This window comes from Aspergillus uvarum, assembly GCF_003184745.1.
Source record: "Aspergillus uvarum CBS 121591 unplaced genomic scaffold BO82scaffold_21, whole genome shotgun sequence".
Classification (NCBI taxonomy): Eukaryota; Fungi; Ascomycota; class Eurotiomycetes; order Eurotiales; family Aspergillaceae; genus Aspergillus; species Aspergillus uvarum.
In genome coordinates, this window is record NW_020291318.1 from 373,613 (window position 1) to 401,492 (window position 27,880).

Genomic DNA, 27,880 nt, shown 5'->3' on the forward strand with positions numbered 1-27,880 from the left:
GGCACCCCACCATGCCCGCGCACCCGGTCACCACCCTCCTACACCCCACCCGGCCGTCCACGATCGAACAGAACCTCATCGCCCGGATGTGGGTCCTCTGCGCCATCGAGATGCACCCCAAGCTCCAAATCATCCCCGCCGCCAATCTGACCCGCCCGCACTTCGCCCGTTACCGCGCCTTCATCGCCGCCGAGTTCGAGCGCTTCCATCATTCAAACTACCCGCAAGTGCCGGACTCGGGCGCCCTGGTCAAGCTGTCCAGCGCGGAACGCCACAGTCTCATGACCGCCCTGCGCGAGCAGACCCGGGACACGGAGCTGTGGCCTGTCATCGAGGGCCCGTGGCGGGTGTATGAGAATGTGGTGGATATTGTCGAGGGCAGGGTCAAGCTCGTCAAGGTTCTGCTGAAGGATGGTCTGCTGGAGAGGTTCTATGACTGGGCGAATGGGTTGTCAGAGGTGAGACCTTTGTTTCGGTTGTTGGGGCAGTCGAGGCCTGGACTACGGGTGTTGGAGATCGGGGCGGGAACGGGGGGTACCACCGCTAGGGCTTTGGAAGGCCTTGCAGGTGGGACTGAGGGGCCCGGGTTTGGGAAGTATGTGTTTACCGATATCTCGACGCTTTTCTTCGAGAAAGCCCGGGAGAGGTTCCAGGGGTATGAGGGGGTGGAGTATCGTGCGTTGGATATTGCGAAAGATCCAGCGGAGCAGGGGTTTGAGATCGGTGGGTTTGATGTTGTTGTTGCGTCGAATGTGAGTATACCTTCTAATCCATAAGTTGTTCGTGAGGTTGACCAAGTATAGGTTCTGCATGCGACGCCGTGTTTGGTGGAAACGCTGAAGCATTGTCGCTTGTTGCTCCAGCCGAAGGGGGTGCTCTTTCTCCAGGAGCTGTCGCCGCGTAGGTCTTATCTCCTCTGGTTTGACTGGGGAGAAGTGCTGACGATGCCAATAGCAGGAAAATATGTGGATTACATGGTGGTGAGTACGACTTGAGCTGAGCTGATGTGGCTACTGACGCATACAGGGACTCTTGCCTGGCTGGTGGCTGGGTGCGGCGGACGGGCGTGTGGATGGCCCCTGTGTGCCTCCGGAGGAATGGAATCAGAGGCTGCAACTGGCGGGCTTTGAGGGACTGCATGCTGTTGGTTTGGACAGTGAGCCTCCGTTTTATTACAATGCCAATATGCTGGCTCGGCCGGCCGTGTAGGGTGAATGGGACGAGATTTGTTAGCTAGCCCTAGTTTGAGTGACAATTGAGAGGATGATCCTTCCTACAACCAGTACCTGTGTTATTTCTCATGCCTGAGTCGTGGATGACTATTTCTTAGCTAGATATAACAATCTGTCAGTTTCGTAGTTGAAAATTTGAGATCACCCAATCCATTCAGCCCGCGATATGGCACCGTAGTGAGATTCAATTGCACCCTACAGATCTTATCTCTGACAAGCATTCTTCATCAAAATCAAGAAGATGGAGCAATACAATGAAGAATTAACGAGACACGCCGACCTGCGACATAGCATCGCAGCCCTAGGACACATTCACTTCCTCACCCAGACCCACCATCTTCAAACTATCCTCCCATAACCTCACTGCCATTGCCTCATCCCAAATCCAGCTCGCCCACCCCGGCAACGCAAACTGTCCGCGCGACGCCTCCTCCGCCTCCTCCGCAACCTGCACATCATCCAGGTATAACCCCCCTTTCCCCTCCAACTCGCCAGCCACCGCTGCCCAGACCTGTGTCGCCGCCCCCTGCTCGACGCTCTTCTCCATCTTCGCCAACAACGGCTCCATCTTGTAGTACTGCTCACGCCTGCCAGACGACGAGCCCGGCAAGCCACGCGAGATCTCCGTATCCATAATAATCCCAGGGTTCAGACTCAGCGCATGCACGCCACGTCCGGCATACCGGCGCTCGAACTCGTTGGACATGAGGATTGTCGCTGTTTTGCTTTGTGCATACGCCTTGGAGGCATTATACTCGCCGATCAGTGCGTTATAATCCTCCGGATCGATATTTCTGGCCCGATGGCCCGCACTCGACACCACCACAAGTCGGGAGCAAAACTGCGGTGTAGCTGACGCCACCAGCGCCGGGGCCAGCAGCTGCACTAGCAAGAATCCCGCAAGGTAATTCACGCCAAACACTCCCTCGAACCCGTCATCCGTGGTGCGCCGCGGCGAGGCCACCACCCCCGCGTTCGCCAGCAGGACATGCAGCCTTCCCCCGCTGCGGCGGAGGAACTCATCCGCCCCGTCGCGCACGCTCTGCAGACTGTAGTAGTCCATGTGAATGACTTCAATGGCTGGGGCTGAGGGATCAGGATTCACAGCGGAGATCTCCCGCGCGAGCCGCTCGCCCTTCGCCACGTCCCGCCCCGTGATGAAGATCTTGGCCCCAGTGCGGTGCAGCACGCGCGCTGACTCGGCGCCGAGCCCTGCGGTCCCGCCGGTGATGAGGATGGTTTTGTCTTTCCACGCGTTCGTGTCGAGGAGGGTTTGGTCAGCGAGGATTTGGGTGGCGGTGGGGCGGGCGTCGTTGAGGCCCTGGGGGTTGGTGTGGAGGGGAGCGTAGCGATGGAGTGTCATGTTTGTGCTGAGCGATGATTAGGAGAGGTGAGTTTGGGCTGAGTTGGGTCGAGATGGAGGTTTGGGTTGTTTCTTTGTTGATTCATGGTGGGTGGGGAACGAAGTAGTCTGTCTGTCTGAGCTGGTTAGGGTTACAGTTGCGTCTCGGAGACAGACGACGAAACAATTCCCGAGTAATTCCCGACATGGACGATGAAACCTCCGAATTGAGAGGGCTCGAGGACAGAGGCAGAGTTGTGTGAATTGGGTAGAGCTCGGGAATTCATGTAGGATGTATCATCAGCGTCAGGACCGTCATAACTGTCATCAATCTGATCAGTCTTTGTTCTTTGAGTCTCGCTAATGCAGAGCTAAGCAGGGATCTTCGCTGTTCCCCGCCTCACTTTCTCACTTGAACGGTCTTTCTCTCCTTCTCTGCCCCTCACCACCTTTTTTCTCACAACAACCCACCATCTTCCACCATATTGGGTCTTTCTGTTCTGCTATGATACATTCTCAACAATAATTCCCGGGATACCAGACGAGACACCAAAATGACCGAATTCGACGCCCTCCTGGCCGAATACACCGCCAAAGCCAACCCCCAAGTCCACGGCGTGATCTGCAAATGCGTTGACCGAACCGGTACCAGCGCCCACCCCTACACTCTTCATTGCTTGTCCCACTCATATGCCTAACCTCCTCACGCCTCATTGCTTTTTCTGCATTCCATCCTAACTCTTCTCTCCGATAGGAACGGAGATCTACAGCAAAGTAGCAGGCTACACCTCACTCGCCCCCGACAGCCCACCCGTGGACGAGAACGCGGTTCTCAAACTCGGCAGCGCCACCAAACTGATCACAAGCATCGCTCTCCTCCAATGCGTGGACAAAAACCTCATCGGCCTCGACCAACCCCTCACCAGCATCCTCCCGGAACTGGCGGACATCGAGATTCTGACGGACGTCGTTGACGGCCAGTTCACCTTCGCGCCCAGCACCGTCCCGATCACCGCGCACCACCTCCTCACGCATACTTCGGGGTTGGGGTACAGATTCACCCACCGCCTGCTCCGGCTGCGGGCGGAGGCGCGCACCGAGCCACCCTCTCTGAAAATCACGGAACGATATCAAATGCCCCTGGTGTTCGAGCCGGGGACCGGCTGGCTGTACGGATGTAGTCTGGACTGGGCCGGGGTGGTGGTCAGTCGGCTGCACGGGGGAATATCCCTTGGGGATTACTTCGTGGAGCATATCTTCAAGCCTCTGGGGCGGGTGGCCCCGTTTCCCCGGTTCAATATCATGCTGCATCCCGAGTATCACGCCCAGATTCTGCAGGGGGCGGTGCGGACACAGGACGGGAAGCTGGCGCCGCTGGAGCGCTGGGCGTTCGATAACCCCGAGGACCAGGAGGGTGGGAGCGGGCTGGCGGCCACGACGGGGGATTTCCTGGCCGTGCTCGCGGACCTCGTGTCTGATACGCCCGAACTGTTGACTCGCGCGACCGTCGCGGAGATGTTCGTCCCGCAGTTGGAGAAAGGGTCGAATGGCGTGCAGATGCTGCTGGGGCTGCGGCCCGCGTGGGATACCGTTGCGGGCCCGATTGCGGAGGATGCGGTCAACCACGGGCTGGGGGGATTGCTGTGCGTGGGTCCGGTGCCGGAGATAGAGCAGCCGGGGGGCATGCTGGCCTGGGGAGGGGCGTCGAATGTCGTCTGGTGGGCGAATCGTGAGAAGGGCGTGGCAGGGTTCTTTGCCACGCAGCAGGCGCCCTTTGGGAATCCGACAGTCACGAAGTTGGTGAATGCTTGGAAGAAGGATTTCTGGGCGCAGTTTGACGCGATTGATCTGCCTTGACGGCCTGCTTTTATAGACTAGAGTAGACTGCACTGTTGAGCTTACATTTGACAAGATCCCACCCTTCTAAACGCGAGACCATCTAACATTGTCCACACCCAAATGCAATGCTGTCTACTGCGGAATCCGCACCACAAGCTTCTCCCCCCTCACCTCCCCCTTCCTCAACATCTCCAGTCCCTCAATAATCCTCTCCCACCCGCCGCTCAGCTCCCGCAGCGGATGCGGTTTGATCTCCCGCCGTGCCATCAACCCCTCCACCTCCTTCGCCCACTGCATCCCGATCGCCAGCAGCGCCGGATCCCCTGGACGGGTGTACGCCGACTCCCCGAGGTTGAGATCAGTACCCAGCACCTGGAACCCCATTACCTCCTTGACGCGAACGGCGCGTCGGGTCCGCCACGCGGCGGGACACTCCTCGAGACAGGCGTAGACGCCGCCCGTGCGGGCTAGAAGGCTGTAGCACAGCGCCGTGGAGTCGGCGTCCGTGATGCAGTCGAGTACATATCGAATGGGCTTTCCGGCGAGGGCTTGGATCGTGGCCACGCAGTCCTTGGCCGTGTAGGATGCGGTGCCCTTTGCGCCGTAGGACAGAGCCAGCGGGGCGGATTGTGGGGATGTTATTGCTAGGGGGGTGTAGCCCATTCTTTATCGTGTTAGCTCAGACCCTATTTAGCTTATATTGTCAATGCAATGGGAGGGGGCGGGAGTAATAGTACAGGTTAAGCATTTGGCATGCGAAAGTCCCGGACGCAGTTGCGCCGCCATACACCACGACCGGTTCGCCGGCCTGATGCACTGTGCGCGATGGCAATCCCTCCAACCCCAACGCCTGCGGATCGCTGAGCGCCAGCGAGATTGTCGACCACGCGACGCCTAGCGCTGCTGCCTCGGTGTCGCTCCAGTGCGAGGGTACCTTCACCAGCAGTCGCGCGTCAATGGTGCAGTACTGCGCGAACGAGCCGTTGTCGCCCTTGTCGGTGGGGTTGTAGGGGAACAAGGCCCCGCACACGCGCGTGCCGACGGGCAGGTCTGGGTGCTCTGGGTGGGAGGTTTGAATCACGCCGCTGAGGTCGCAGCCAGCGATGCTGCCAGGCTTGTTGAAGTAGGTCACCATCTTGTGGTCGTTGGGGTTCAGGGCGACGGCCAGGATGCGGACGAGGACATGGTGTGGCGATTGCGGGGAGGGGATGGGGGCGGTCGGGGAGACGGTGAGGGGGAGATGTGTTGGGTTGTCGCTGTCCTTGGGGGTTTGGACGATGGCGGTTTGCGTGAGGTGTGTCATCTTGGAGAGCAGGGGCTGTGGTGGTGAGAGGTGGCTGGGTGATTGTGTCTGTGTGTAAGGTGAGGTATTAAAGTGAACAGTTAGGGCTAATCCCGAGGGTCGTCATCCACTCGGAGGTTTTGTAGCACAGCGTCTCCGAATCATCGGCTTTTCCTGCGTCCTTTTTATGACCGAAGGCCGGAGTATCTTCCGAAGCTGGATCGGAGTCACAAAACGAGGCTGTGGCGCGTCGATCATGCACGTTCTGCTGATTTCCCACATAAAGGGAGGCCACCCCGCAACGAGTCTCGTTCCGTTCGTATCACATCCCCCCTGTTGGGTACCGCATCATCGCCGCGATGTTTCTCTACTCCGGAATCGCCCTAGGCCTCGTACTGGCCGTCATCTTCAGGCAGTTCAGACCACATGGAGGCAAGGAACCCCCCTCCCTGTCCGGGTGGATGATCACCAACACCTACCAATACATGACCGACATGCATGGCTTCCTGCAGCGAGTGGCGTCAGTCCCGCCATCATCTCTATCCCAGCATCCAGTCACTAACTCCCTCCAGATCCGCCCAGCGCCGCAGCAACATTATCAAGTTCCGCCTCGGCCCCAAGAAGATCTACATGGTCTCGGGCGAGAAGAACATCCAAGCGATCAACACCCCCTCGCACAGCATCAGCCCGGAGGTCTTCTTCCTCGACGTGATGGCCAACGTCTGGGGCGCCAAACCCACCGAGCTGGTGAAATTCCGCCAGGACAAGTCCGGCCGCCGCAAGAACCCCATCCCCGGCCACGAGCTCCCTCCCGGCGAGCCGCGTCTCTGGCACGGCCAGCACCACATCTACTCGGAGTTCCTGCAGCGCACCAATCGGGCCAATTTCCTGACCACCAAATACTTCGACCTGTTCTCCGACAGGCTCGTCCGGCAGCCCCTGGACGAGTGGCGCGAGGTCCGGCTGTGCGACTTCTTCGAGAGCGAGATGGCCGAGGCCGCCCTGGAGGCGCTGATGGGCCCGCGCCTCGTCGAGCTCAACCCGGGTTTCTGGCCGATGATGTGGGAGTTTGCGCGCATCGCGCCGCAGCTAATGTGGGGGCTGCCGCGGTGGATGAACCCAGGGCCGTGGAAGACGCAGGCGGAGTTCCAGGCGATGTGTCGCCGGTATATCGATGCTGCGGCCAAAGCGTTCGACCCGACGGGCCCCGAGGCGGACGCGGAGTGGGAGCCGCAGTATGGGTCGCGGATGGCACGCGAGCTGGTCAAGTGGGCGACGGAGAATCTGTCGCCGGAGACGACGGCGGGCATGGTGGCCACCTTCATCTTTGGGACCAACGCCAACTCCGTCCCCATGTCCACCTGGGCCTTGATGCATCTGGTCGCCGACCCGGCGCTGTACCGCGCGGTGCGCGACGAGTGTCTCGCCGCCAGCACGACCGACCCCGTCACCGGCCGGCGGGGCTTCGACCCCCAGAAGCTGTTCGGCATGCCCCTGCTGCAGTCGGTGTACATCGAGACTTTGCGGCTGCATGTTTCGATCAATGTCACTCGCGAGGTCACCCAGCCCATCACCCTGGACGGGTTCCTCTTGACGCCGGGGTCGTTGATCCAGGCCCCGAGCCAGGTCGGCCAGTACAACGAGGGGGTGTGGAGTGCGCCGGGCCATCCGGCCTCGGAGTTCTGGGGCTATCGCAACCTCAAGCGTGAGAGTGAGACGCCGGAGTTTACGATGGCAGGCAAGACGAGCTCGTTCTTTCCGTTTGGTATGCCCCTGCAGCAGCTGACAAGATCTTGACGGGGCTTCTGCTGACGGATATATATAGGCGGCGGACCGTCCATCTGTCCCGGTCGGGTATTCGCCAAGCAGGAGATTTTGATGACCATCGCGGCTCTCGTGACTCGGTTCGAGATCGAGTTGATTGACTGGATTCATCCGGATGGAACCAAGTCGGATCGACCGGCGCAGAACGATCAGTCGCTCATCGGGGCCGTGGGGATTCCGCCGGATCGGGATATGAAGGTGAGGTGGAAGCGGCTGTGGTAGGGGGGGTGGGTTTGGATATATGCCACATTTCGAAGTGAATGAGCTCAATTGCGGCATACCTGAGATAAACAAGTGCTTTGTCTGTGTAGAGGTACATCCTAAGGAGACCAATTGTGGTTATCTGTGATGATGCGCACGATGTGAGCTGCGCTGCTCGCTTGTTTTGTGCTGTTCATAGAGCATTTATTAAGGGCTAATATACAACAAGGCAAGATGGCCGAGCGGTCTAAGGCGCTGCACTCAAGGACCATTCCTTCTCCAGATCACATCTGAAGAGCATTGCAGTCACGCAAGTGGCGTGGGTTCGAATCCCACTCTTGTCATCTTTTTTGTTCCAACTTCGTTGTTGGCCTGCCTGCATTGTCAACAAAGGCATACCTTACCGAGAAGAGCCTAGCGTCTTCTCTAGCCGCGTGCTCACTTTTTTTATTCTTTTTTTAATCTTTGTGCTGGCTGGAATGCCACTGTTTTTATGCACACCACTTTGTATCTTGCGTCAATTCTCATCTTGTTGAACCCTTTTGCCCACCCTAATAACCGTGAAGCCTGCTCCTTCCACCTCTTCTCCTCCTACTTGAGTCAGCTCTTTCTGTTTTGTAAGCTTAAGCCTGGAGATATTGACATATCAGCGTTCTATATGATGCTCTTTTATTCTACTAGACTGTCTGTATCTCCATGATCGCATTTAACAGGCGACACCTAATCGGGTCTGCTCCCTCGCAGTACAGTAGTGAGAGCCACGTTAAAAGTGGAAGTTGTAGATATTATCATTAATATAATCATTCTGAATTACTCTTATTCTGCCAGGAAGTCATAGCATCCCGTTAATCATCGCAGTCATCGAGATTCAAACTGTGACCCGTTCATCAGTAGACCCTTTCTTGTTCACAGTCGGACAGAACGGTGACCGTAACCGTAGCCAAAACAGTCGACGTCACCACGTCCTCGTCACCCTTCCCGGAAGGAGTCGGAGGCTCGGTGGTGTGGGGAGGAGCGGCCACCGCCACAGATGAAGTCGACGCGGCCGTAGGGATCAGCGAGGGTTGAGAGGGGCGTAGGGCTGGAGTGGAGGAGAGAGCACTGCCAGGGGACTGAACGGGGACTGGGATCACCGATGAAGAAGAGAGCCGCGCGGGCTGCGAGGGAGCGGAGGATGACTGCTGCGGAATGAGGGCGGAGGATGACCGCGTCAGGGGTGTGGGCGAACTGAGTTGCTGAGAGGAGAGAGAAGAGGAGCCGGCACTGGGGCTGGGAGCCACGACGGGGGTGGAGCGGGATAGCGAAGGAGCGGAAGCTGGGATGGAGGAGGGAACGGAGGAGGGGGTCGATGGACGAATCGACGAGGGAATTGAAGAGGGAGCCGAAGAAGCTGAAAGAGCCGGAGAAGGAGCTGAAGAAGGAGCTGAAGAAGGAGCTGAAGAAGGAGCTGAAGAAGCCGAAGGGACCGAAGGAACCGAAGGAATCGAAGAAGGAATGACAATCGAAGAAGGAACCACAGATGAGGCCGACGCCACACTCGACGGCATCACAGCCGTGGGAGTCACAGTCGAGGATACCGGAGAAGGAGTGGACGAGACGACGGTCAATGTCGCCGAGCTGGTCGGGACCGTTACCGTCACCGTATAAATGGTAGTGGCCTGGCTGGTCACATACTCGGTCAAGTAGTCGGTCTCCATGGCTGTGACCGTCTCCGTGCATGGGTTGGTGGAGTAAGAACTGAGCGCCTGATAGCCCGAGGCAGAGACCACGGCATTGCCGGTGGCCCACAGGTACTGACAACTGCTCGCCGCCGGGTTATAATTAACGGCATTACACATGCCATTGAAGATACGACAATACAATTCACAGCCGTTGATATTTGCCTGGCGACTGTAAACGTTCATCACAGCTCGGGTGGTTGCTCCAGTGATGGAGGAGCCGTCACACATCTCACGATAGTAGACACCGGCGGAAGACCATGCGTAATCGGAGCATGAAGTGCCGGATCCGAGAGAAGCCGTGCCAGTGGCACAGACCACATTGGTGGTGACCACTGCTGAAGAGCTGGTGACTACATTGGTGACGGTGGTGGGATAGGTCGAAGTCACGGTGGCGATAGAAACACTGGGAGCACCAGCAGCCGGAAGAGCAATTGTGGCTGCCAGACTGGCAGGGGCCAAGGCTGAGAGGAGAAGCAGCCCAGTGGCTACTGAGAAGTCCTTCATGGTGAGGACGGTAACGATTGGTTTTATGGAGGTTGGGGTTGATGTTTAAAGAATGACAAGGGCTCAGTAGGAGCCTTGGAGATTATCACAATGGCATGGACAGAAAAGACAGACAGTGAATGCCAGCAAGGAGTAACACGAAAGAAAAATCGGATGTCGCACGTCGTTAGCCGGGCGGCGATGGAGGAAGAACAGCGATTGTTATTTAAAGGCAATTGGGATTCGGTGGCGTCAGATGGCCGCAATGGCCGCACTCCCAGCATTGTGGGACAGCTCTTCTGGGGGATCAAGATCAGTCTGAGCCTATCGATAAGTTGACCGAGAATTGGGGTGGAGACACAGGCTTCTCAACTTCTCAAGCCTTGGAGCTGAAAGCAAGCTGGGGAAAATCGTAGCGAGGACTCTACCGCATTAGGGCTAGTTAAGGGGGTGCCGACAAGCCACTATCCACGGAGTACGCCGTGCCTCGCTCAACCCACCTGATCGGTTCAGGTCTGGATGCGAGCTAGACCTAGGGTGGCCAAAATATGCGGAGCTATTGAAGTGCTGTGGCTGAGAATCGGACGTGGACTACGGAGTACAGCGATCGAGTCGGGCGATTGGTTGGTGAAGCTGAGTTTCTGCCTAAGGCAGCAAGTGGATCCACCGCATCCCCACTGCTGCGCTATCATCCTTATGCATATGAATAGGACAACTGATACAACAGTCGCCGTTTATGGAAAGGAATGCTCTTCTGAACCAGAAGGGAAGTCGGCAACCCGAGACGAAGGCTGGTCGAAAAACTGCACCGACCACGCCATCGCGCTGGAAATCTCACTAGGCCACTCCCCGGGGAATTGGAGATCGTCTGGCATAATGTGTGACGACGTGAACGAGGCTGAGTCGAAATTAAGAGCAGGGTCTGTGTCGCTGCGGGCTTGTGGTAGAAGCGATAACGGCTGTGAGGTAGACTCTACGACTGCTGACGGTGCTATAGGTATAGAAGATGAGAAGCGATATCCACCCGACCAGAGTAAAACCTGGTACACACCTTTATGGATGGAATGATGGAGGCTTGACAGCGCTTTCAGCATCTCAGCCGCTTTTCGTGCAGCAGCTGAGTTGGCACTCAGCGCCTCGAAGACCTTCAAGCAGGTCTCGGCATCTTCTCGCAGATCCTGCGCAGATGCGGTGCTATACAACGAGTCTTGGTTGGGGCAGAACGCTTCGGCAACAAAGAGAATCGAGCTGGCGCAAATTAAGCACGAGATCATCTGCCACCAGGGAAAGTCATGCACCAGACAGCGCTCGTCGACCAGATTGTGAAGTAGCTGCGCTGTCTGCCGTGCTTCTTGGACGCATATGGATTCGGCCTGGGTGATTCTGTGTTTGTCCCGACGCAGCAGTTCCATGAACGGATGGTTATTGGTTTGTAAGAGGGGAAGGCATAGAAAAGGCCTGTGAATCAAAGCGCGCAGATGGTGATACTTCACGGCCAGCATATTACGCTGCAGTGCGTAAGTCACAGCAGTCACAAACCAAGCCTAGTAGATTGCTACATACCTGTCGCTTAAAGGTGACGGAGCTCTCAAAGTTATGGCCCAGATCAAATCGGAGATGTCGTGGCAGTCCCTTCTTCCATTCGCTGAGCCGTTGATCCAGAGCCGACGAGGTGTCCAGCATCATGTCCGGGGCCACGTCGATCTGCGAGGGCCGGTACAACTCCCGAATAACTGCACTCACCAAGTAAGAGAAACGGATGACGACAAGGAAGTAGTCCATAAGGGAGCAGGTCGGTGTATCTCTGCTTGCCGTACTAGACCCCTCGGACACAGTTGCAGTATGACCGAACGGGAAGGGGTCGGAGACAGAGGGCATCTCCACTTGAAATTCACTTTCGTGAATGGCCATAGGACGGCCGAGTTGAAGCGCAAGGAGTCGATCGAGAACATACATCGAGTACCAGGTTCGCCGCCAGTGCGCCCGGTCGGCCATCCATGATGTGCGGGCGTGATTGGGGGACGATTCGACATGAAGACCGATGCTTTGACCCATGCGGATGGCAAAGCCTAGTGTGTTCCAGCATCTGGTCCTTACGATGAGTTATCGATCTAAAATTATGACCACAATGGAACTTACCTATCTGTGTGGCATATCGCCAGCAGAAAAAAGCATTGCACTATCAAGGCCCATACACTTAGCAAGGAACAGGTTGCGCCCAGTTCCCGCGAAAAGTAGACACCTTGTTCAAAGTATCGCAAATGATCCAAAGACGCTGTTCCAGATCGATGTGGAAAAGAGGTGTAGTAGGAGCCGATGGCGAAGATAAAGTCTATCTAGCGGTCAGAAGCAGTGCAGATCCATCAAACACATGGTCTTACTAAACAATGCCAGCCAGGGCTCGAATTCCTGGTACGCGTAATCACCGGTCTGGAAAACCTGAAACTGCTCGAGGAGGATATCTCTGCAGAGGAACGGGTAAGCGACATGAATGGTGGATAGATAAACATCTATGAAGTCTTGGGCTTCGGCTGGAGTCGGAATGATGAGAGGCTGGGTTAACCCGGCCAAGCTCTTGATGGTATGCGTCTGAGAATAGTTGTCGGCTGATGAGGGCTCTCTTGCAGACCAAGCCCCAGTTTGATAGCACTGGCGAATGCGATGTATGAAATGAATATCACTGGCCTTGCCCACGTAGGTGGCAGGCGAATCCACGCCCACATCGTTAGAGACAGTGCTCGGTTCGCGGGTCGAGGAAGGCTGCTCCAGGCTCGAGTCGGTGGCATTAACAGGCAGCTGTCGGCGGATTGTGTGTAGACTAGCATTCAGAGTTCCTTTCTGGCTCTGATCGAGGTTCGATAGTAGCTCCTGCATCAGAGATTCGTATTGCCGCACAGCTCTTTGATAGCTCGCTAGATCATCATGCTTTGGTTCGTCCGACAAAGCCTGACACTTTGGCTCTTTGCAAGATACATCTTTCGTAGTCTCGACTTCTGGCAATGGAACCTTTCGTTTACGTGTTGACCATGAACATTTGAAGCCGTAGCCCTCGCATCGGGTACAAATTGGCTGTCGCCCATCGCATTTGGCCTTGAGAAGTCGACATTTCTCACAAGCAATGGGGGCTCTCTGGCGCTTCATGATGCATGTCGATCAGATGATGCTTCAGACGCCAGTGAACCTGAGAAGAGCTACGAAGAATGCTCAAGCCCGAGTGAGTGAATGAATGAGAACGAAGGGGGTGGCTGTGCTTATGTCAGCGCATCGTCAAGTCCGGGTCAGATCACGTGATGCCATAATCAATCGAAGGCATATTCCGCATCACGGTCACTAGAATGGAGTGCAGGCATACAGCCAATTATGGTTATGGAAGAAGATTCTGGTCTTCTGACTTGGATTGATAGTGATGGTAGTAAGTCCGATGGTTGGGGAAAGGTTCAAGGTCAAATTCTGCATGAGTTGATCCGAAAGATAAAGGGAGCCGTCCGGGCCGTGATTGGCGGAGTTACCGCGATTGCCGGAATGCCACCAAGTTCAATGATGAGCACTCGGACAGGGAGGACCTGTTGGAATTTTCCCCCCACCACAATCGTGCCTGCTCCTGCCCTTGAGAATGCAGTCACAATGCAGTGCCCAGGCACGACACGACAGACTAGAACGACCCTCAGGTTCATCCCCGAGAGAGAAGCCAATGCCAATGGCTGAATCCGAATCCGACTCCAAAATCAATCTCGATGAGGTTGCCGCCCCGCCACCGGTCTACGATCGTCCCGGTGAGGATCACCTCGAGAATGAATTATCCCACCAGGCAGGCAGAGTAGAACAAGACGTGGAGCGAGACTCTCGACCAAATCAAAATGGATATACACCGACCGTGGGACGGGAAGAAGCTGAAAAGCAGCCGGGGAGGGGCCTTCAGTCAACTTCCATGCGCATGCCCTATGTCATCTCCTATTTGATCTTCTTCTCGTTCCTGGGCACTTTACTGAGAATGGTCATCGAGAGTTTGACCTTCTATCCCGGCGCGCCCGTCAACATCAGTGTACTATGGGCCAATGTGGGAGGCTGTTTCATCATGGGATTTCTCAGTGAAGACCAAGGGCTGTTCCGGTTCAGAGGAGTGGACATCCAAGTCGAACACGAGGATGATGGCCAGCGCAGGGTGCGTTTAACCGCCCACAAGAAGACCATCCCCCTCTACATCGGACTGACCACCGGATTTTGCGGGAGTTTGACCTCCTTTTCCACCTTCATCCGCGACCTATTCCTCGCCCTGTCCGATGGTCTGTCCGTTCCCGTGGGCCCCTACTCAGACATCTCGTTGTTCGCTGCTGCGCAAGACGCTCCCAAGGCCCCCAACGGCGGGTTCAGCTTTATGGCGATCATCGCAGTGCTCTTCCTCGAAGTTGGGCTATCCACGTTTAGCATCAAGCTCGGAGCCCATACGGCGGTGTTTCTCTCCTCTTGGACCCCCCGTTTACCGCAATGGTGGCTGGAACGGATCGTCAACCCGTGCATGATCCCGCTGGCCACTTTGTCCTGGATCGCGCTTATCTGCATCGTCGCACTGCTGCCGCGTTACGCATTGGACCCGACACTATGGAGTGCAGAGATATGGCGTGGCCCCGTGCTGTTTGCGCTGGTGTTCTCCCCGGTCGGCTGTCTCGCCCGGTTCTTCTTATCTCTCAAGCTCAACAGTCGTCTGGCCGCGTTTCCCCTGGGAACCTTTGCGGCGAATATTTCAGGGACCGCAGTGCTAGGAATGGCGTACTGTTTGCAGCACAGCTCGATCAGCGCTGCAAGTCTGGGCGGGGGAAGCGTTGTTGGCTGCCAGGTTTTGCAAGGAATCATGGACGGTTTCTGCGGCTGTCTGACGACCGTCAGTACGTGGGCGTTGGAGTTGATTGACCTGCGTCCGCGGCACGCGTATGTGTATGGAATCATCAGTGTGGTGGTGGCCTTCTGCTTGTTGGTGGTGGAGATTGGCAGCTTGAAGTGGACTCGAGGGCTCGAGACTCCGATTTGCTTCAGTGCGAGTACAGGACAATAACCATCCATTAATAAACGATGAGCTGGTCGTTTGTTATATACAGCGACCTTAAGTAGAGAAGGTTTATTTATGAAGTAATAAATAAGATTTGTATTATATCATAATCTTTTGACGTGTATCATGGAAGAACAACATAAGAGCAAAACGGTGTTACCTTTACAAAAGTAGGCAACAGTGTATCGCTTCAAGTCAACAACTGCTGCCCTTGGTCTTCAGAACGAGGCAACTACGTTGAGAGATCCGCCTCATTCCACAGCCTCAGCCCTTCAATTGCAGTTCGGAAATCCCTTCATCGGATTCCAAGCTTCGTGGCAATGTTCAATCAGTCTCATTGCAAATCTACACAAGCGCGTCAGCAAGTTTCCCAACCAAGCGAACAACAACCTTACTGCCAATTCATCAATCAGCCTTCCATCGGGTGCCAGCTGATTCGAACTGCATCCATCAGACACCTTGTAGACGCAATACCAGGTCTTCAACGATTCCAAGAATCCAAGAAACTGCGTTTCCACATCCTGTATATCCGCGAGGCTCTCCGCCTGCGCATCCGTGACATCGACAGCAACGATCTTCCAATCCGTGCTGTCTTCGTCCAGCACGGTAAATGTCCCGCGGCTTCACCTTCTTGACCTCGCCGCATTGAGCCACCCCGGTGCCGATCTTACAGACATCCAGGGGGTCGTCATCTCCTACCACTCGTGTGTAAGAGTCTATTGCCGTGGGGTCTTCCCAGGTCTGTTGTCTGAAATAACCGTCAGACGTCAGCAATATGGCCACACAGATAACCCTAGAGAAAGAAGGTGTTCAAGGGGCGTTCACCTGTGGAATAGCACCATAGTTGCACGGATAGCCCTGAAACGGCGGGACACCGGCCACTTCTCTGGGTTTCCCATCTCTCACCATTTAGCGGTCTACTGACAGCGAAGAGGTAAGGATAGCTGAATCCCTTACAGAATGAGACTTGTCATTTGCTTGCGCTTCAGCGCGAATGGGCGTCCTCGAGGGTGGGACGTCGAACCTTGACCGGAGCAGTGGGCTCGGGAGCAGCGACCTCACTCAGAGCCCCGAGTCCGAGATCAACATCCCCTGTCTTGCTAGCCGGTGGTGCATTGAGTTCAAGAGTATGCCTAGTATAGTTTGGGGATCTCGAATCATCGACTGGCGTGCCTTGTCGGGGTGGTCGACAGCAGAAGAAGGCAGAACCAGCTCGAAGATAGGAGAGCGACGGCATAATAGTAGTATATCATGCATACGTAGTTTCTGGAGGGGTGGTAGACGGTAGTTGTAGGGACCCGACTCCATGGCTATATGTATTTCATCCGAAGTGAACCACCTACCTAGATACGTCATCTCGTGCGCATAGGCGCCTTGCTTGATGGAAAGCCGATGACTTAGGGTTTAGCTAGGACAGACTATAGGAGTGCAGCCGCACTACCTGTTCTACCCGTTGGAGGTGTGCCAATGCTCCTGGACATGAATCCAAGGCGAGACCAAGCAAGCAACGATGGAAGACCACGAGAACGAGCTTCCCAACGGTCACCAGCCATCGACTGATCTATCGGAGTACACTGCCCTCAATCGCTTTATCGCCACTACGACCACCGCCAGTCATGCCGCACCGTCAGTAACCGACAAGGATTCTGACGACCCCACTTCGCACCCACCCCGGCGGAAATTCTGGCGGCAGTCTCACGACAGCACAGACGAGAAGGGTGGTGGGCCCTTCCAGACTCCCTCGGAGTCGCTGGACACTGTTATCTCGTCGGGTCTCCCGGAAGCCGAGGTTGACGGACGGCGGAAGAAGTGCGGATGGAATGAACTGGCCAGTGAAAGCCCCAACAAGCTGCTTCAGTTCATCGCATATTTCCGGGGTCCGATACTGTATGGTACGTGCTTATCAAGTTTCTGCTTGTGCCCATCTACTGCCTATACTAAACAACCTATTAGTGAAGGAGCTCGCCCTGTTCCTCGTGGCTGGCCTGCGCGACTGGATCGATTTTGGCGTGATTATTGGAATTCTCCTGTTGAACGCGATCGTTGGATGGTACCAGGAGAAACAAGCCGCGGATGTGGTCGCCAGCCTAAAGGGCAACCTCGCCATGAAGGCAATTGTGGTGCGAGATGGGGAGGAAAAGGAGATCTTGGCTCGTGAGGTCGTCGTGGGGGACATTGTAGGCATACTCTGCCTAGCGATGCATCACGCCGAAAAAATGACTGACATTAAAACACAGCTCATTCTGGAGAAAGGCAATGTCATCCCTGCGGAAGCACAATTGATCTGTGACTATAGTGAGCCCGATACGTGTGCTGCATAGAGAGGAAAGATGGCGCAGGAGGGAGAAGACCTTCTGCACGAGGACGGAAAAAGCAGCGAGGATGAGCACAAGCATACGGAAAAAGCGATTGTTGCCGCGGACCAGTGTGCGATTACTGGTGAATCCCTCGCTGTAGGTACCCCTGACCATCACCCAAAGATTGTCTCACAGACGTCTCGTCTGACCTTGTATTAGGTCGACAAATTCATGGGGGATGTCTGTTATTACACGGCCAGCTGTGAGAAAGGCAAGGCGTACGCCATCGTGACTGCCTCGGCGAAAGACACCTTCGTGGGGAGAACCGCATCGATCGGCAAAACCGCCAAAGACCAGGGCCACTTCAAGGCCGTGATGGACTCCATCGGCACTACCCTGCTGGTACTGGGTATGTTCTGGATCCTCGTTGCGTGGATTGGGGGCTTTTACCGGCACCTGCGCATCGCCACCCCGGAAAATGATGACAACAATCTCCTGCACTGGACTTTGATTCTCCTGATCGTCGGAGTCCCGGTGGGACTGCCCGTGGTGACTACGACTACACTGGCTGTTGGCGCAGCGTTCCTGGCCCACAAGAAGGCCGTGGTGCAGAAGCTGACCGCGATCGAGTCGCTGGCTGGGGTGGATGTGCTCTGTACTGATAAGACCGGTACTCTGCCAGCCAGCAAGCTCTCAGTACGCGAGCCTTATGTCGCGAGCGGAGTGGATGTGAATTGGATGTTTGCGGTTGCCGCCATCGCATCTTCGCACAATACGCGCAATCTCGATCCGATTGACCGGGTGACCTTGCTTGCGTTGCGCCGATATCCCAACGCACGCGAGATACTGTCTCGTCCGTGGGTTACGGAGGACTTCACCCCATTCGACCCAGTGTCGAAGTGCATCACCACCACTTGCACGTGCGAAGGAGTACGGCATGTTTGTGCAAAAGGGGCGCCGAAGGCGATCATCAAGCTTGCGGGCCATCCCAAGGCCGAAGCCGAGCAACACAAGAACAAGGCCCAGGAGTTTGCGCTCCACGGGTTTCGCTGCTTGGCCGTCGCAGTCAAGGAAGGAGATAAGGACTGGCAGTTCCTGGGACTCTATTCTATAGGGCACTGCATGAGAAATTCTTTTTGAACCATCTTCCCCGGCTGGCGTGGACGCACTCATGGATAATCCAGCCAAAGCTAGGAAGGGCGAGACAGGTCTATCACATACCATCCCCACCCTGCGCATGTTAATATGGAATGCGCACGGTGGGATCTGCTGATAAGCTTAGGTGAATTTGGAATCATCTGATCCGTCAGGGTTTTCTAGGGGTTCACCGTGCTGGGTACCTAGGAGTGCTGCAGTCCTTCAACCGGAATGAGACTCACAATACTCCTCCGTCAAATGCTGTATACTCACGACATCCTAAGCAGCCTGCAATAGCACAGATGTTGACCGAGTCACCCCATCCACATGCTCTACTCAAAGCGATTGCTGCAATTTCACCAGGACAAGCCTTCTCACACCACGTTGAAATTTTCCTCACGCCACCAGGCTAAACTTCAACAGGCTAAGTGAGTTAGTAGCGCAAACTCTCAGCAAAATCAAACGGCCGTGAGGCTCGTGGGCGCCTGACAACGCGGCCATTCATGACTCGGAGAAAACCCGGAGGGGGAAAATTGGCCGGCAGGACGACGACGCTAAGGCCCAAAGTGGAACTGGACACGAGCCAAAGATCAATCTAATCAATCTAGTCAATCAATCAGATAATCAGATAAGGCTCCGCGGCCCCTCTTTCTCTTGCTTGAACCCTCTTGGCAGTCCCTTTTGTCCTTGGTTTGGAGGCCAGCAGAGACACTGTTGAATGGTCGAATGAATCCTTCAATTGCCAAGCCAGCATTGTCAGGATGACTGCTGTCGCTGCTGCAGTCGGCATATCCGGGTCTCCGTTGCACCATTCCTTTCTTAGTCCAGTCCATGCTCTGAGTCATGTTATCATATTGAATCAATCTAGTCTAGCAAGATTGCAGGGAGATTTGTTTTCCGGTCCTCGGACCACTTGCCCGGGACTATGTAGCAACGGAAGTATAAGTAGAGGTTGAGGCCCGCCCCAGCCTGCATTCCTGTTCGTGACATTTGTTCCGGACAACCACCGCCATGGCTCCCAGGAACCGCTTCATCAACCCCTTCGCGGCCAAGGGCGCTGTCGGGGCACAGTCTGAGACTGGGCACTCTGATCTTGAGACAACTGCAGAGTCGAAGCACCCTATAGACCAAGCACAAGAGACCGATCGCTCCTCGCAGGATGATACGATCATCGACGACAAAGCGCAAGCCGGTACCCAGAAGGCGCAGGCCAGCACCCAAGCCTGGACGAGGAACACCCTGATTGCAGCCTACATCCTGTAAGTCTCCGATCACTCACTCCGAAGCATCTCTCACTAACCTCACCCTCCCTTTTAGGGCTTGGATCGTCAACTTCCTCGAATACTTCAGCTCCGGTCTTCTCGGCTCCCTGTCCCCCTACATCTACAGCGGATTTGCCCTACACTCCCTGACGGGTCTGACTTCGGTCATCGCCTCTTTGATATCCGCGATGGTGAAGTTCCCGTACGCGAAGCTCATGGACATCTGGGGGCGACCGCAGGCCTTCGCCGTTGCAGTGGGCTCGCTGACGCTAGGGCTGGTGATGATGGCCGCCTGTAAGAACGTGCAGACCTATTGCGCCGCGCAGGTCTTCTACCAGATCGGGTTCAGCTGCATCGACTTCTCGATGACGATCTTCATCGCCGACACGACAGCCCTGAAGAACCGGGCCTTCTGGATCGCCTACGCCTCGTCGCCGTACCTGATCACCCCGTGGATCTACGGCTACGCAGCCGACCGCATCGTTGCCCCGGGGGGCATCGGCTACCGCTGGGGATTCGGAGTGTTCGCCATCATCATGCCCATCGTCTGCGCTCCGCTGTGGGGCCTATGGTACTACATCCAGAAGAAGGCCGAGCGGATGGGCCTGACCGAGAAACGCGAGCGCAGCGGGCGCACGCTGGTCCAGTCGACCGTTCACTATGCCATAGAGTTCGACGTGGTCGGCCTGCTCATCATCGCCACAGGCTTCTCCCTCTTCCTGCTGGCCTTCAACCTGTACTCGTACCAGGCCAACGAGTGGCGCTCGCCGCTGATCATCTGCTTCATCATCATCGGTGCCCTGCTGATCCTGGCCTTCGTGGTGTGGGAGCGCTTCTGGGCCCCCGTGCAGTTCATGCCCTGGGCGCTGATCCAGGACCGCACCGTCGTCTTCACCTTCTCGATGGTCGTCTCCCTCTACCTGGCCTGGTACATCTGGGACAGCTACTTCTACAGCCTGCTGCAGGTGGTCTTCAACCAGACCGTGACGCAGGCCACCTACATCTCTAACATCTACACGATCGGCTCTTGCTTCTGGTGCCTGGTCTTCGGCGCCATCCTGCGCTACCAGGGCCGTCTGAAGTACTGGGCTATCTGCTTCGGCGTGCCCCTGACCATTCTAGGTGTCGGGCTGATGATTAAGTTCCGCCAGCCGGACGTGAACATTGGGTATATTGTCATGTGCCAGATCTTCGTCGCCTTTGGGGGTGGCACCCTGGTCATCTGTGAGCAGATGACGGTCATGGCTGTGTCGGCGCAGCGCAACATCCCGGCGATCCTGGCCATCGAGGGCGTCGTCGCCAGCATTGGTAGCGCCCTGGGCGGGACGGTGGCGGTCGCCATGTGGACGGGCATCTTCCCCGTGAAGCTGCGGTCGCTGCTGCCTGCGTCCGCACAGGCCGACTGGTCGACGATCTACGGATCGCTGGACGTGCAGCAGTCCTACGCCCGGGGAACGCCCACCCGTGATGCCATCGACTCTGCCTACGGCGAGACCCAGCGGCTGATGCTGATCACGGCGACGTGTCTGTATCTGATCACGTGGTCGTCGTGCTTCTTCTGGAAGAACATTGATGTCAAGAAGATGAAGCAGCAGGTGCACGGGGTGCACTTCTAGGGGTTTGATAGTCCGGTCTCTGGCCGGTGAATCAATACTTCTTGAGAGAGGAGCCGGAAAATCAATTGCACTCTGTACGGGTGAATAAAACGCATGGGGAATGATGTTCAGAATGAAAGTGCGGATCTTTATATTGTTTGACAAGTACGCTTGTCTCTGTCACATTAAGCAGTTGCCATTAAGATAGTATAATATGTAATAGACGAAATCGAAGGCAAAAAAAAAAAACCCCTTCTCTTCGAAAGAACAGAGAAAAACCATTTAAAACCGAGACAGTTGACAGAACGACTTCAGCCCCAGCTGCCCACAGCAGAATGTGTAAGCCAGCCCTACTTTCCCTCCTCCCCCTCCTCAGCAACCGTCTTCTTCTTCCTCACATTAACCCACCCCATCCCAAACGCCGCCACCAACCCCGTCAGGCAGCACGCCATTAGCAGATAGAAGACCTTATCCAGACTATTCGCAAACGCCAGCAACACCCCCGCCAGCTCCGCACTGCTACCGCTACCCTCCGGCACCAACGCCCGGACGGAGCTCGCGCTCGCACCAGCGGCCAGGGCCGCATTCACCGAGACCTGGGGTGCATGCAGCCGGATCTCCTTGACGAGTTGCTGCCGGAAGATCACCTCCGCCACGACGACGAACACCGCGCCGGCGAAGTTTTGGCAGAAAATCATGAAGGCGATGCCGATGGGGATCAGGTGGACGGGGAGGTGGTTCTGGATGGCGATGATGCCCTTTGTTTTGGTTAGTATGGGTCTGGATGGAAACGAAAGAAGTGTTGTGTACTGTGATGGGGTGTAAAGTATAAGGGGGTTAGCTGACCATCTGCATCCCAATCCCACGCCCACTGCCTAGCACGATCTGGTACCCAATCCACTTGCCTGTCGGGGTCGAAGGCGCGAACATCGTGACGAGGCCGTTGCCGACGGCGCTGATGGCGCTTCCTGCAGCAGCGAAGGGGAGGTAGTACCCCAATTTTTGCACTACGTCCCATCAGAATATTGTCACAAACCACGCGATGTTGAGTTAAGAGAAGGATTACTGACCAAAAGCCCCAGAAAGAATGACCATGAGCAGCTGGCTCAAGATGCCCGGCAGGGTGTTCACCCCGCTCATGGCCGGCCCATACCCACGCACCCCCTGGAAGTAGATGGGGAGGTACTGCGCCGCCACCAGGATGGACGCCACCAGCATCCCTCCGTTGATGGCACTGGAGTAGACGATGCGTGCACTGACCATCGAAGTCGGGATCATCGCCCGCTCGCCCATGCGCTTCTCCCACAGCGCGAACACGATGGCTGTTGCCCCGGCGCCGCAGAACAGCCCGATCACCACCGAGCTGTCCCAGCTGTAGTCGTTTCCGCCGTACTGGAGGGCCAGCAGGATCATGATGGCAGCTGGGGCAAAGAGGGCGAACCCGAGGAGGTCGAGGTCTGGGAGGGTGCGGCGCACCAGTGCCAGCGAGAAGGGGGCTTTGGTGGTGAGTTCGGGGACGTGCATAAAGAGGAGGAGGACGGCAGTGACGGCGCCGACGGGAAGGTTGATGTAGAAGCCTGTCCTTGTTAGAATGATTGCATTGAAACTCTGGGGAAACTGTGACAGATACGTACACCAGCGCCAAGTTGTATACTGAGTGAGCGCTCCACCGATCAAAGGGCCGCAGATGATGCCGACCTGCGAGACTAGAATTGTTCAGCTGATTGTACTCTAGCAGATCAGGAGGCAGGCGACTCACTACCAAGGTAGATTCCGGTGTAGACTGAGGTATCTTCAGCTTGATTCTCACTTCACGCGTCGGGGAACTCACTAGGTCGTTTCTCCAGCGGAACCGAGCCAGCAATAATAGTCATCCCTCCGTTCAACAGCCCTGAACTCCCCATGCCAGCGATGGCTCGCCCTCCGATCAGCATCGACGAGGAGTTGGCCAGTCCGCAGATGAGGGAGCCCAGCTCGAACACCCCAAAGAAGAACAAATACGACCACTGGAGAACCATCAGCCTTTACCCCATAGCTTCTCTAGACAATCTCCCGACCTTGGTATTGTAAAAGGTGTACACCTTGCCCGACAGCGGCTGTAACGCGGCACTCGCCAACTGATAGGCCGCCGTGTACCAGCCCACATCGTCCAGCGAGTGAAATTGACTCGTGATATTGGGGATAGCCTGCACGAGTGCGTGGATGTGCAACGATCAGTCTGTATCCTAAGGTGTAGATTCACTCTGGCGATGGCAACATACCACCCCGATAATCGACCCATCAAGTAGCATTAGAAACGCCGCGAGGGTGACACTGGCCAGGACAGCAAAGAGCTTGAGTCCTGTGATGTACTCGTGGCTCTCATCGGCCGTCGTTGCGCTTCCCAGCTCTCGCTGACTGTCTTCAGCGCGAAGCATACCATTGCCTTTCTCATCCGTGAGCGGGTGATGCAGCTCCGACTCCGATTCCGGGGGAGCTGGTCTGTTCCGTGGCGACGATTCAATGTTGTCCATTTTGCACGATCTGGTTAGGTTCATGCAAAATGTCACGGTGGTGAGCCAAGATACGAGACTGCGGGTAGATGTAGGGTATAGTGTGAAGAAGAGCTGAAATCAGAGTCCAAGGAATGACTACGCAGAAACGCATTGGGCAGAAACCCCTCGCCCCTAACAAGCATTTCACAATTTCCAGCAGACCGTGAGGTTGGTTGACCCCTCCATTCGCTACGTGGTCAGTAGCCACCTCCCAGAAGGCATGAGCGGTGGAATTTACCGAAGATCGACAATCCTGACAATACCTCCGCCGCTAAGTCCGGGGTCGTACAGCCCTAATCGGCACTATCGATTGCCATTGCAACCACGGAATGGCTGCATGCTTTATCTGTTTCTGGTACGGTGACAAGGATGTGCATGTATTTTGCTGCAGACTCCTGTAACCTACGGCGCACTACGGCGCACTACGGCGCACTACTGCACACGGGATGGACTCTATTGGGCCTTTCATGATGCGCGCCTCAATTACCCAAAAGGGGATCCCTGAAAAGAAGCAATTATGGCAGCCGACGAGTGGAGTCCCAACCAATGGGCGAAACCACCGAATCAAATCCCTGCGGTGGCCAGGGGCGCTGAAGATTACCACGGTCTAGAGCAGATGGTCGCACCCGATCGCCCGGGAGTAGTCTGTGCTGGTAGCCAAGAATTATCCTGCAATCGACTCGAGGGCCCTGGTCCAATGGACTCGATAATGCCCTAGGTTTCACCTCACTGAACGCATAAACAGAAATGTCTAGACCATAATGAAATACGCATGTATATGTGGACTGTAGCTATCCGCTCTTCTATGGTCCAATCCTAAGTATACCTGCAATCATCTCGGAAAGGCACATACCTACCGCTCTTATTCCCCATGAACTTAAATAGCATTATATACAACCTCATAGCCCCGTAGACGCCCTGATTAACGATCCCGTAGCTCCAAATATACCCCTAGTCATAGAGTAACCAGAAAACTGTCCTAGACCTCTCGACCTGAAGTCAATCCAAACACCGCACCCGTCTCATCTTCCCCCTCAACGCCTCAATGACCCCCAGCCCGCCTCTCTCCCGCCCACATTCGGCATTCCCCGCGTCCAACTCGACTTGCATCAACGTCGAGAACAGCAACTGCCCACTAGGACCACTGAACAGCCCTTCCGGCTTTGAATCGGTCTCGTCCAGCCCCATCCGAGGCGATGAGAGACAGAACTCCTCTGGCAGGCCGAGTAGAACTTCGATGGGCCGCAACTGACTCCCTGTCAAACAGTACAGCAAGTGACTCAGCATGCCCAAGCCGGGGGGCACGGCAATGCCACCGAGAAACAGCTTGGGGGCCGCTTGCGTCGCCAGGTTGAGGGCCGTGGGATTGAGCCGGGCCTGGTCGATGAAGTGGCCAAAGATGGCGTCGTAGATGGAGATCGTGAGCAGATGGCAGCTTAGAATGGTGAGGAGGTCGGCGATGCTGAGGCGCGGGTGGGTGAATGCTAAGGTGGGGGTGGTGTTGGCGGGAGCTTTGGCAGCTGGGTGGTGATGGACATTGGTGCTCTCTGGAGGGGTAGAGGCTTGGATGGAGCGCAGAAATCGAGCAAAATCGGCGGCGGTTTGGGCGATCTTAGCGAGTGGGTTGGTGGTGGTAGTGGTGGTTGTGATCTGGAGATCCGGTGGGCTCGGGTGAGTGGCGGAGTCGCAGCCCCCGGCTTCGTGGAGGCAGGTCAGCCACATTGCTTTGGTCGTGTCCCAAGGCATCGACCGGAGAGCGAAGAGTTGCTTGGAGAGTTCGCGTTGGAGCACGGAGAGGTGCAGGCCATGGTCGAAGATCGGAGGGGGCAGCTGGTCGCCAAACAGCGGCAGCAAGCCCGGGTCGATGGGCTCGAGCTGCAAGAGCGGGAGATGCTCGGTCGGGCTGGTGTCCATCATCGGGTCATTCAGTAAAGCTGCTGGCGAGGGTCCATCTGGGGGCGTAGATGGCGAGGACATAGTGTGAATGGTCGCACTGCCATCAATGGGGAACCCGGCGTCAATGGAGTTCCACGGAGCACTGCTCATCTCGTAGTCGGCGTCTAGTAGTTCGAGGTTGAACCAGTCGTCCACGCTGGTCAGAGCGTGGAGATCCACTGCGGGAAGAGATGGGCTCGGATTGCGAGGGCTGTGCATATCATCAATGTTACATTTCGTTCGAGTCGAGCCGGTGGTCTGCCGCGAAGCAGTGGTCGAGTTTCTGGGTCGACCCGGCCGCTTGGATGAACTGGTTACACATTCCATCTGGGATCGAATGCATCGAATGCACGAGTCAGCGGGGTGGCCGGGGGCACGAACGCAGCGCAATTTCTGCGTCCTGCAGCGGTCACAGGCAGCTCGTTTGGGGGGGTTATTAGAGTCCGACATGGTGAGGGTGCATGCGGTATCGATCAGTCAACACCTTTAAGTGTAGTGTCAAGGTCTATTGTCAATGTACCATCTCTGCTGATTCTTATATTTCGAGTACAATATAACCAGCCCTAGAGGTTCATACTATGAGACATTGTGTTCTGATTTTGCTTTTCTTCTGTAGGACCACATTCCGTGCGGAGTGCTGATCGACGGTCCATTCTGCAGGCGATGAGATTGATAACCATCCAACTCAGGGCTCTCAATACTCCGTTGGGTGATTCAAACCGACATAAGCCAGACTGGACTCCTAAGGCGGCTGCTGTAATCCCCGAGGAGTTCTCATTGGCAATTCATGAGCTCATTTACGACAAAAGTACATACATCCATCCACCCGCAAACAGGCATCTGTCCCGGCCTATCCGTGAACGGATGGGCGAGCCCTATCTTTTAGGTGTCCATATCTTCGCCGCTCTGTCTCCGACTCTGCAGCAGCACAAGGCAATATGACGAGAGTTAACGATTCTTCGAGTCAGCACTAGAGCGGGGGATCAAGCCACCAGTCTAGAATCGATGTTGCAGAGCGGGCAGACAAACCCTTGGCTATAGTAGCTTGGGACTAGAGGCACGATCCGACCCCAGATTGGATAACAATGCATATACAGAATATAGAGATCTCCGATAAGTCTTTTTGAAGTGGCCTATGGATTACAGTGGGCCTTCCTGTCTGCTTCAAGACACGAGGCGCCGTCTACAATGACTATCATCTCATATAGCGCCGCCCACTGTGGCGAGCCCGTGCGGATCAGCCGGCCACACGGTCGCTCCCGCCCCAAATGCCATTTATTGTTGATGCCCTCTGCAAAAGTGATGCCGGATCAGTGCTAACTCAATTGAGGAATTGCTCATGCATCGGACCAATTACTGCTCCGGAATCAGCAATTTGGAAGATCCGCGCAGGGTCCAGAACCGGCACGAGAATAGGGGCAGTTCAGGCGACGCGGCGATTAGCTCCCGCCTCGGCGTCGATCTTCTTCGGCTGCGACCTTCGCCGGGTATAGAATATACAAGATACAATTCTCGTGGGGACATGGACATGGAATTGTTCCAAGTGACGGAAATTGTAGTTACCAACTTCTGAACGATCCCTCCTTGTGGACCAGAAGGAAGAGAAAGTGGTGATCGACGACTAAGGGAAGACTGCATGACACCATGGCGATCACTGGACCCTCTCAAGCTTCACCCCGTTGATTGGTGGTTCTACCATTATTCAAGTGAACTACAAGATGATCATGTATTCTGCATTGACTTTACAGGGTGCTGGCGACTGTGGGGCCAAGGCTGTTGAGGCTAGATGGGAAGGGAGCATTCTGCAATGGCCGTCTAAAGAGGTCCAGCTTAAGGGTTTCACGCCCGTGTCTGTACAAGCCAATGCAGCAACCGTGGAGGCAAACAGATGTATTGTCTTTGACTGCCTCTCGTAAAATGTTACACTGAGCATGCATATCCTCAGAAAATAGCGGGGTAGCTAACCCTGCATCCTTCGTTCTCCTTCAGAGAGATGGAGCTGCTCACTCGACAAAGGTACCCTCTCTTGAGTAATTCTTTTCATCCCTGCGAACCACGTTTAGGGCGGGGGCTGCCCGGGCCGACTTCGCTTCCCACTCAATCACTCAATACTACACACAGCGAATCTTCAGCAGACCATGACATCAGCCGA

The 27,880-nt window shown here is 55.7% G+C and overlaps 12 protein-coding genes and 1 non-coding gene across 13 annotated transcripts; 7 read left to right on the forward strand and 6 right to left on the reverse strand.

The window, feature by feature from the left end:
- Positions 1-512: 512 nt before the first annotated feature.
- Positions 513-872, forward strand: BO82DRAFT_249085 (class I SAM-dependent methyltransferase; the record flags this gene model as incomplete). Its single annotated transcript, XM_025630859.1, has 2 exons — positions 513-752; positions 804-872. Coding segments are annotated over 2 exons (309 nt in total), but the record flags the coding sequence as incomplete, so codon positions are not given.
- Positions 873-1,533: 661 nt separating this feature from the next.
- On the reverse strand, positions 1,534-2,840 carry BO82DRAFT_382893 (NAD(P)-binding protein; the record flags this gene model as incomplete). Its single annotated transcript, XM_025637972.1, has 1 exon — positions 1,534-2,840. Exon 1 carries the CDS (start codon positions 2,593-2,595, stop codon positions 1,534-1,536), a length of 1,062 nt encoding a protein of 353 aa, XP_025492903.1. The 5' UTR covers positions 2,596-2,840.
- A 183-nt stretch (positions 2,841-3,023) lies between these two features.
- BO82DRAFT_391512 (serine hydrolase domain-containing protein) lies at positions 3,024-4,544 on the forward strand. Its single transcript, XM_025638572.1, has 2 exons — positions 3,024-3,219; positions 3,329-4,544. The coding sequence occupies exons 1-2, from the start codon at positions 3,129-3,131 to the stop codon at positions 4,429-4,431; spliced, it is 1,194 nt and encodes a 397-aa protein (XP_025492904.1). The 5' UTR covers positions 3,024-3,128; the 3' UTR covers positions 4,432-4,544.
- A 1-nt stretch (position 4,545) lies between these two features.
- Positions 4,546-5,742, reverse strand: BO82DRAFT_413427 (zinc-binding alcohol dehydrogenase family protein; the record flags this gene model as incomplete). Its single annotated transcript, XM_025639879.1, has 2 exons — positions 5,151-5,742; positions 4,546-5,077 (listed from the first exon to the last, which is right to left on the reverse strand). Exons 1-2 carry the CDS (start codon positions 5,714-5,716, stop codon positions 4,546-4,548), a joined length of 1,098 nt encoding a protein of 365 aa, XP_025492905.1. The 5' UTR covers positions 5,717-5,742.
- A 301-nt stretch (positions 5,743-6,043) lies between these two features.
- On the forward strand, positions 6,044-7,741 carry BO82DRAFT_382896 (cytochrome P450; the record flags this gene model as incomplete). Its single annotated transcript, XM_025637973.1, has 3 exons — positions 6,044-6,215; positions 6,268-7,460; positions 7,521-7,741. Exons 1-3 carry the CDS (start codon positions 6,055-6,057, stop codon positions 7,739-7,741), a joined length of 1,575 nt encoding a protein of 524 aa, XP_025492906.1. The 5' UTR covers positions 6,044-6,054.
- A 207-nt stretch (positions 7,742-7,948) lies between these two features.
- Positions 7,949-8,064, forward strand: BO82DRAFT_t149. Its single transcript has one exon. It is a non-coding gene; the product is annotated as a tRNA-Leu (tRNA).
- Positions 8,065-8,607: 543 nt separating this feature from the next.
- BO82DRAFT_401348 (uncharacterized protein) lies at positions 8,608-9,945 on the reverse strand (the record flags this gene model as incomplete). Its single annotated transcript, XM_025639245.1, has 1 exon — positions 8,608-9,945. One exon carries the CDS (start codon positions 9,943-9,945, stop codon positions 8,608-8,610), a length of 1,338 nt encoding a protein of 445 aa, XP_025492907.1.
- A 925-nt stretch (positions 9,946-10,870) lies between these two features.
- Positions 10,871-13,065, reverse strand: BO82DRAFT_333698 (Zn(II)2Cys6 transcription factor; the record flags this gene model as incomplete). The annotated part of the gene is made up of 6 exons (XM_025633227.1): positions 10,871-10,915; positions 10,976-11,432; positions 11,488-12,010; positions 12,064-12,256; positions 12,294-12,832; positions 12,878-13,065. Coding segments are annotated over 6 exons (1,944 nt in total), but the record flags the coding sequence as incomplete, so codon positions are not given.
- Positions 13,066-13,525: 460 nt separating this feature from the next.
- Positions 13,526-15,032, forward strand: BO82DRAFT_353636 (FluC/FEX family fluoride channel). Its single transcript, XM_025635009.1, has one exon. It carries the CDS (start codon positions 13,538-13,540, stop codon positions 14,972-14,974), a length of 1,437 nt encoding a protein of 478 aa, XP_025492909.1. The 5' UTR covers positions 13,526-13,537; the 3' UTR covers positions 14,975-15,032.
- Positions 15,033-16,478: 1,446 nt separating this feature from the next.
- BO82DRAFT_382898 (uncharacterized protein) lies at positions 16,479-18,405 on the forward strand (the record flags this gene model as incomplete). Its single annotated transcript, XM_025637974.1, has 5 exons — positions 16,479-16,860; positions 16,922-17,145; positions 17,206-17,263; positions 17,375-17,421; positions 17,485-18,405. 5 exons carry the CDS (start codon positions 16,479-16,481, stop codon positions 18,403-18,405), a joined length of 1,632 nt encoding a protein of 543 aa, XP_025492910.1.
- Positions 18,406-19,413: 1,008 nt separating this feature from the next.
- Positions 19,414-21,280, forward strand: BO82DRAFT_413456 (MFS transporter; the record flags this gene model as incomplete). The annotated part of the gene is made up of 2 exons (XM_025639880.1): positions 19,414-19,661; positions 19,720-21,280. 2 exons carry the CDS (start codon positions 19,414-19,416, stop codon positions 21,278-21,280), a joined length of 1,809 nt encoding a protein of 602 aa, XP_025492911.1.
- Positions 21,281-21,456: 176 nt separating this feature from the next.
- On the reverse strand, positions 21,457-23,676 carry BO82DRAFT_333704 (MDR family MFS transporter; the record flags this gene model as incomplete). Its single annotated transcript, XM_025633228.1, has 8 exons — positions 21,457-22,017; positions 22,106-22,266; positions 22,330-22,836; positions 22,894-22,965; positions 23,019-23,042; positions 23,091-23,265; positions 23,317-23,445; positions 23,521-23,676. The coding sequence occupies 8 exons, from the start codon at positions 23,674-23,676 to the stop codon at positions 21,610-21,612; spliced, it is 1,632 nt and encodes a 543-aa protein (XP_025492912.1). The 3' UTR covers positions 21,457-21,609.
- Positions 23,677-24,792: 1,116 nt separating this feature from the next.
- On the reverse strand, positions 24,793-26,178 carry BO82DRAFT_401354 (Zn(II)2Cys6 transcription factor domain-containing protein; the record flags this gene model as incomplete). Its single annotated transcript, XM_025639246.1, has 1 exon — positions 24,793-26,178. One exon carries the CDS (start codon positions 26,176-26,178, stop codon positions 24,793-24,795), a length of 1,386 nt encoding a protein of 461 aa, XP_025492913.1.
- Between the last annotated feature and the right edge of the window lie 1,702 nt (positions 26,179-27,880).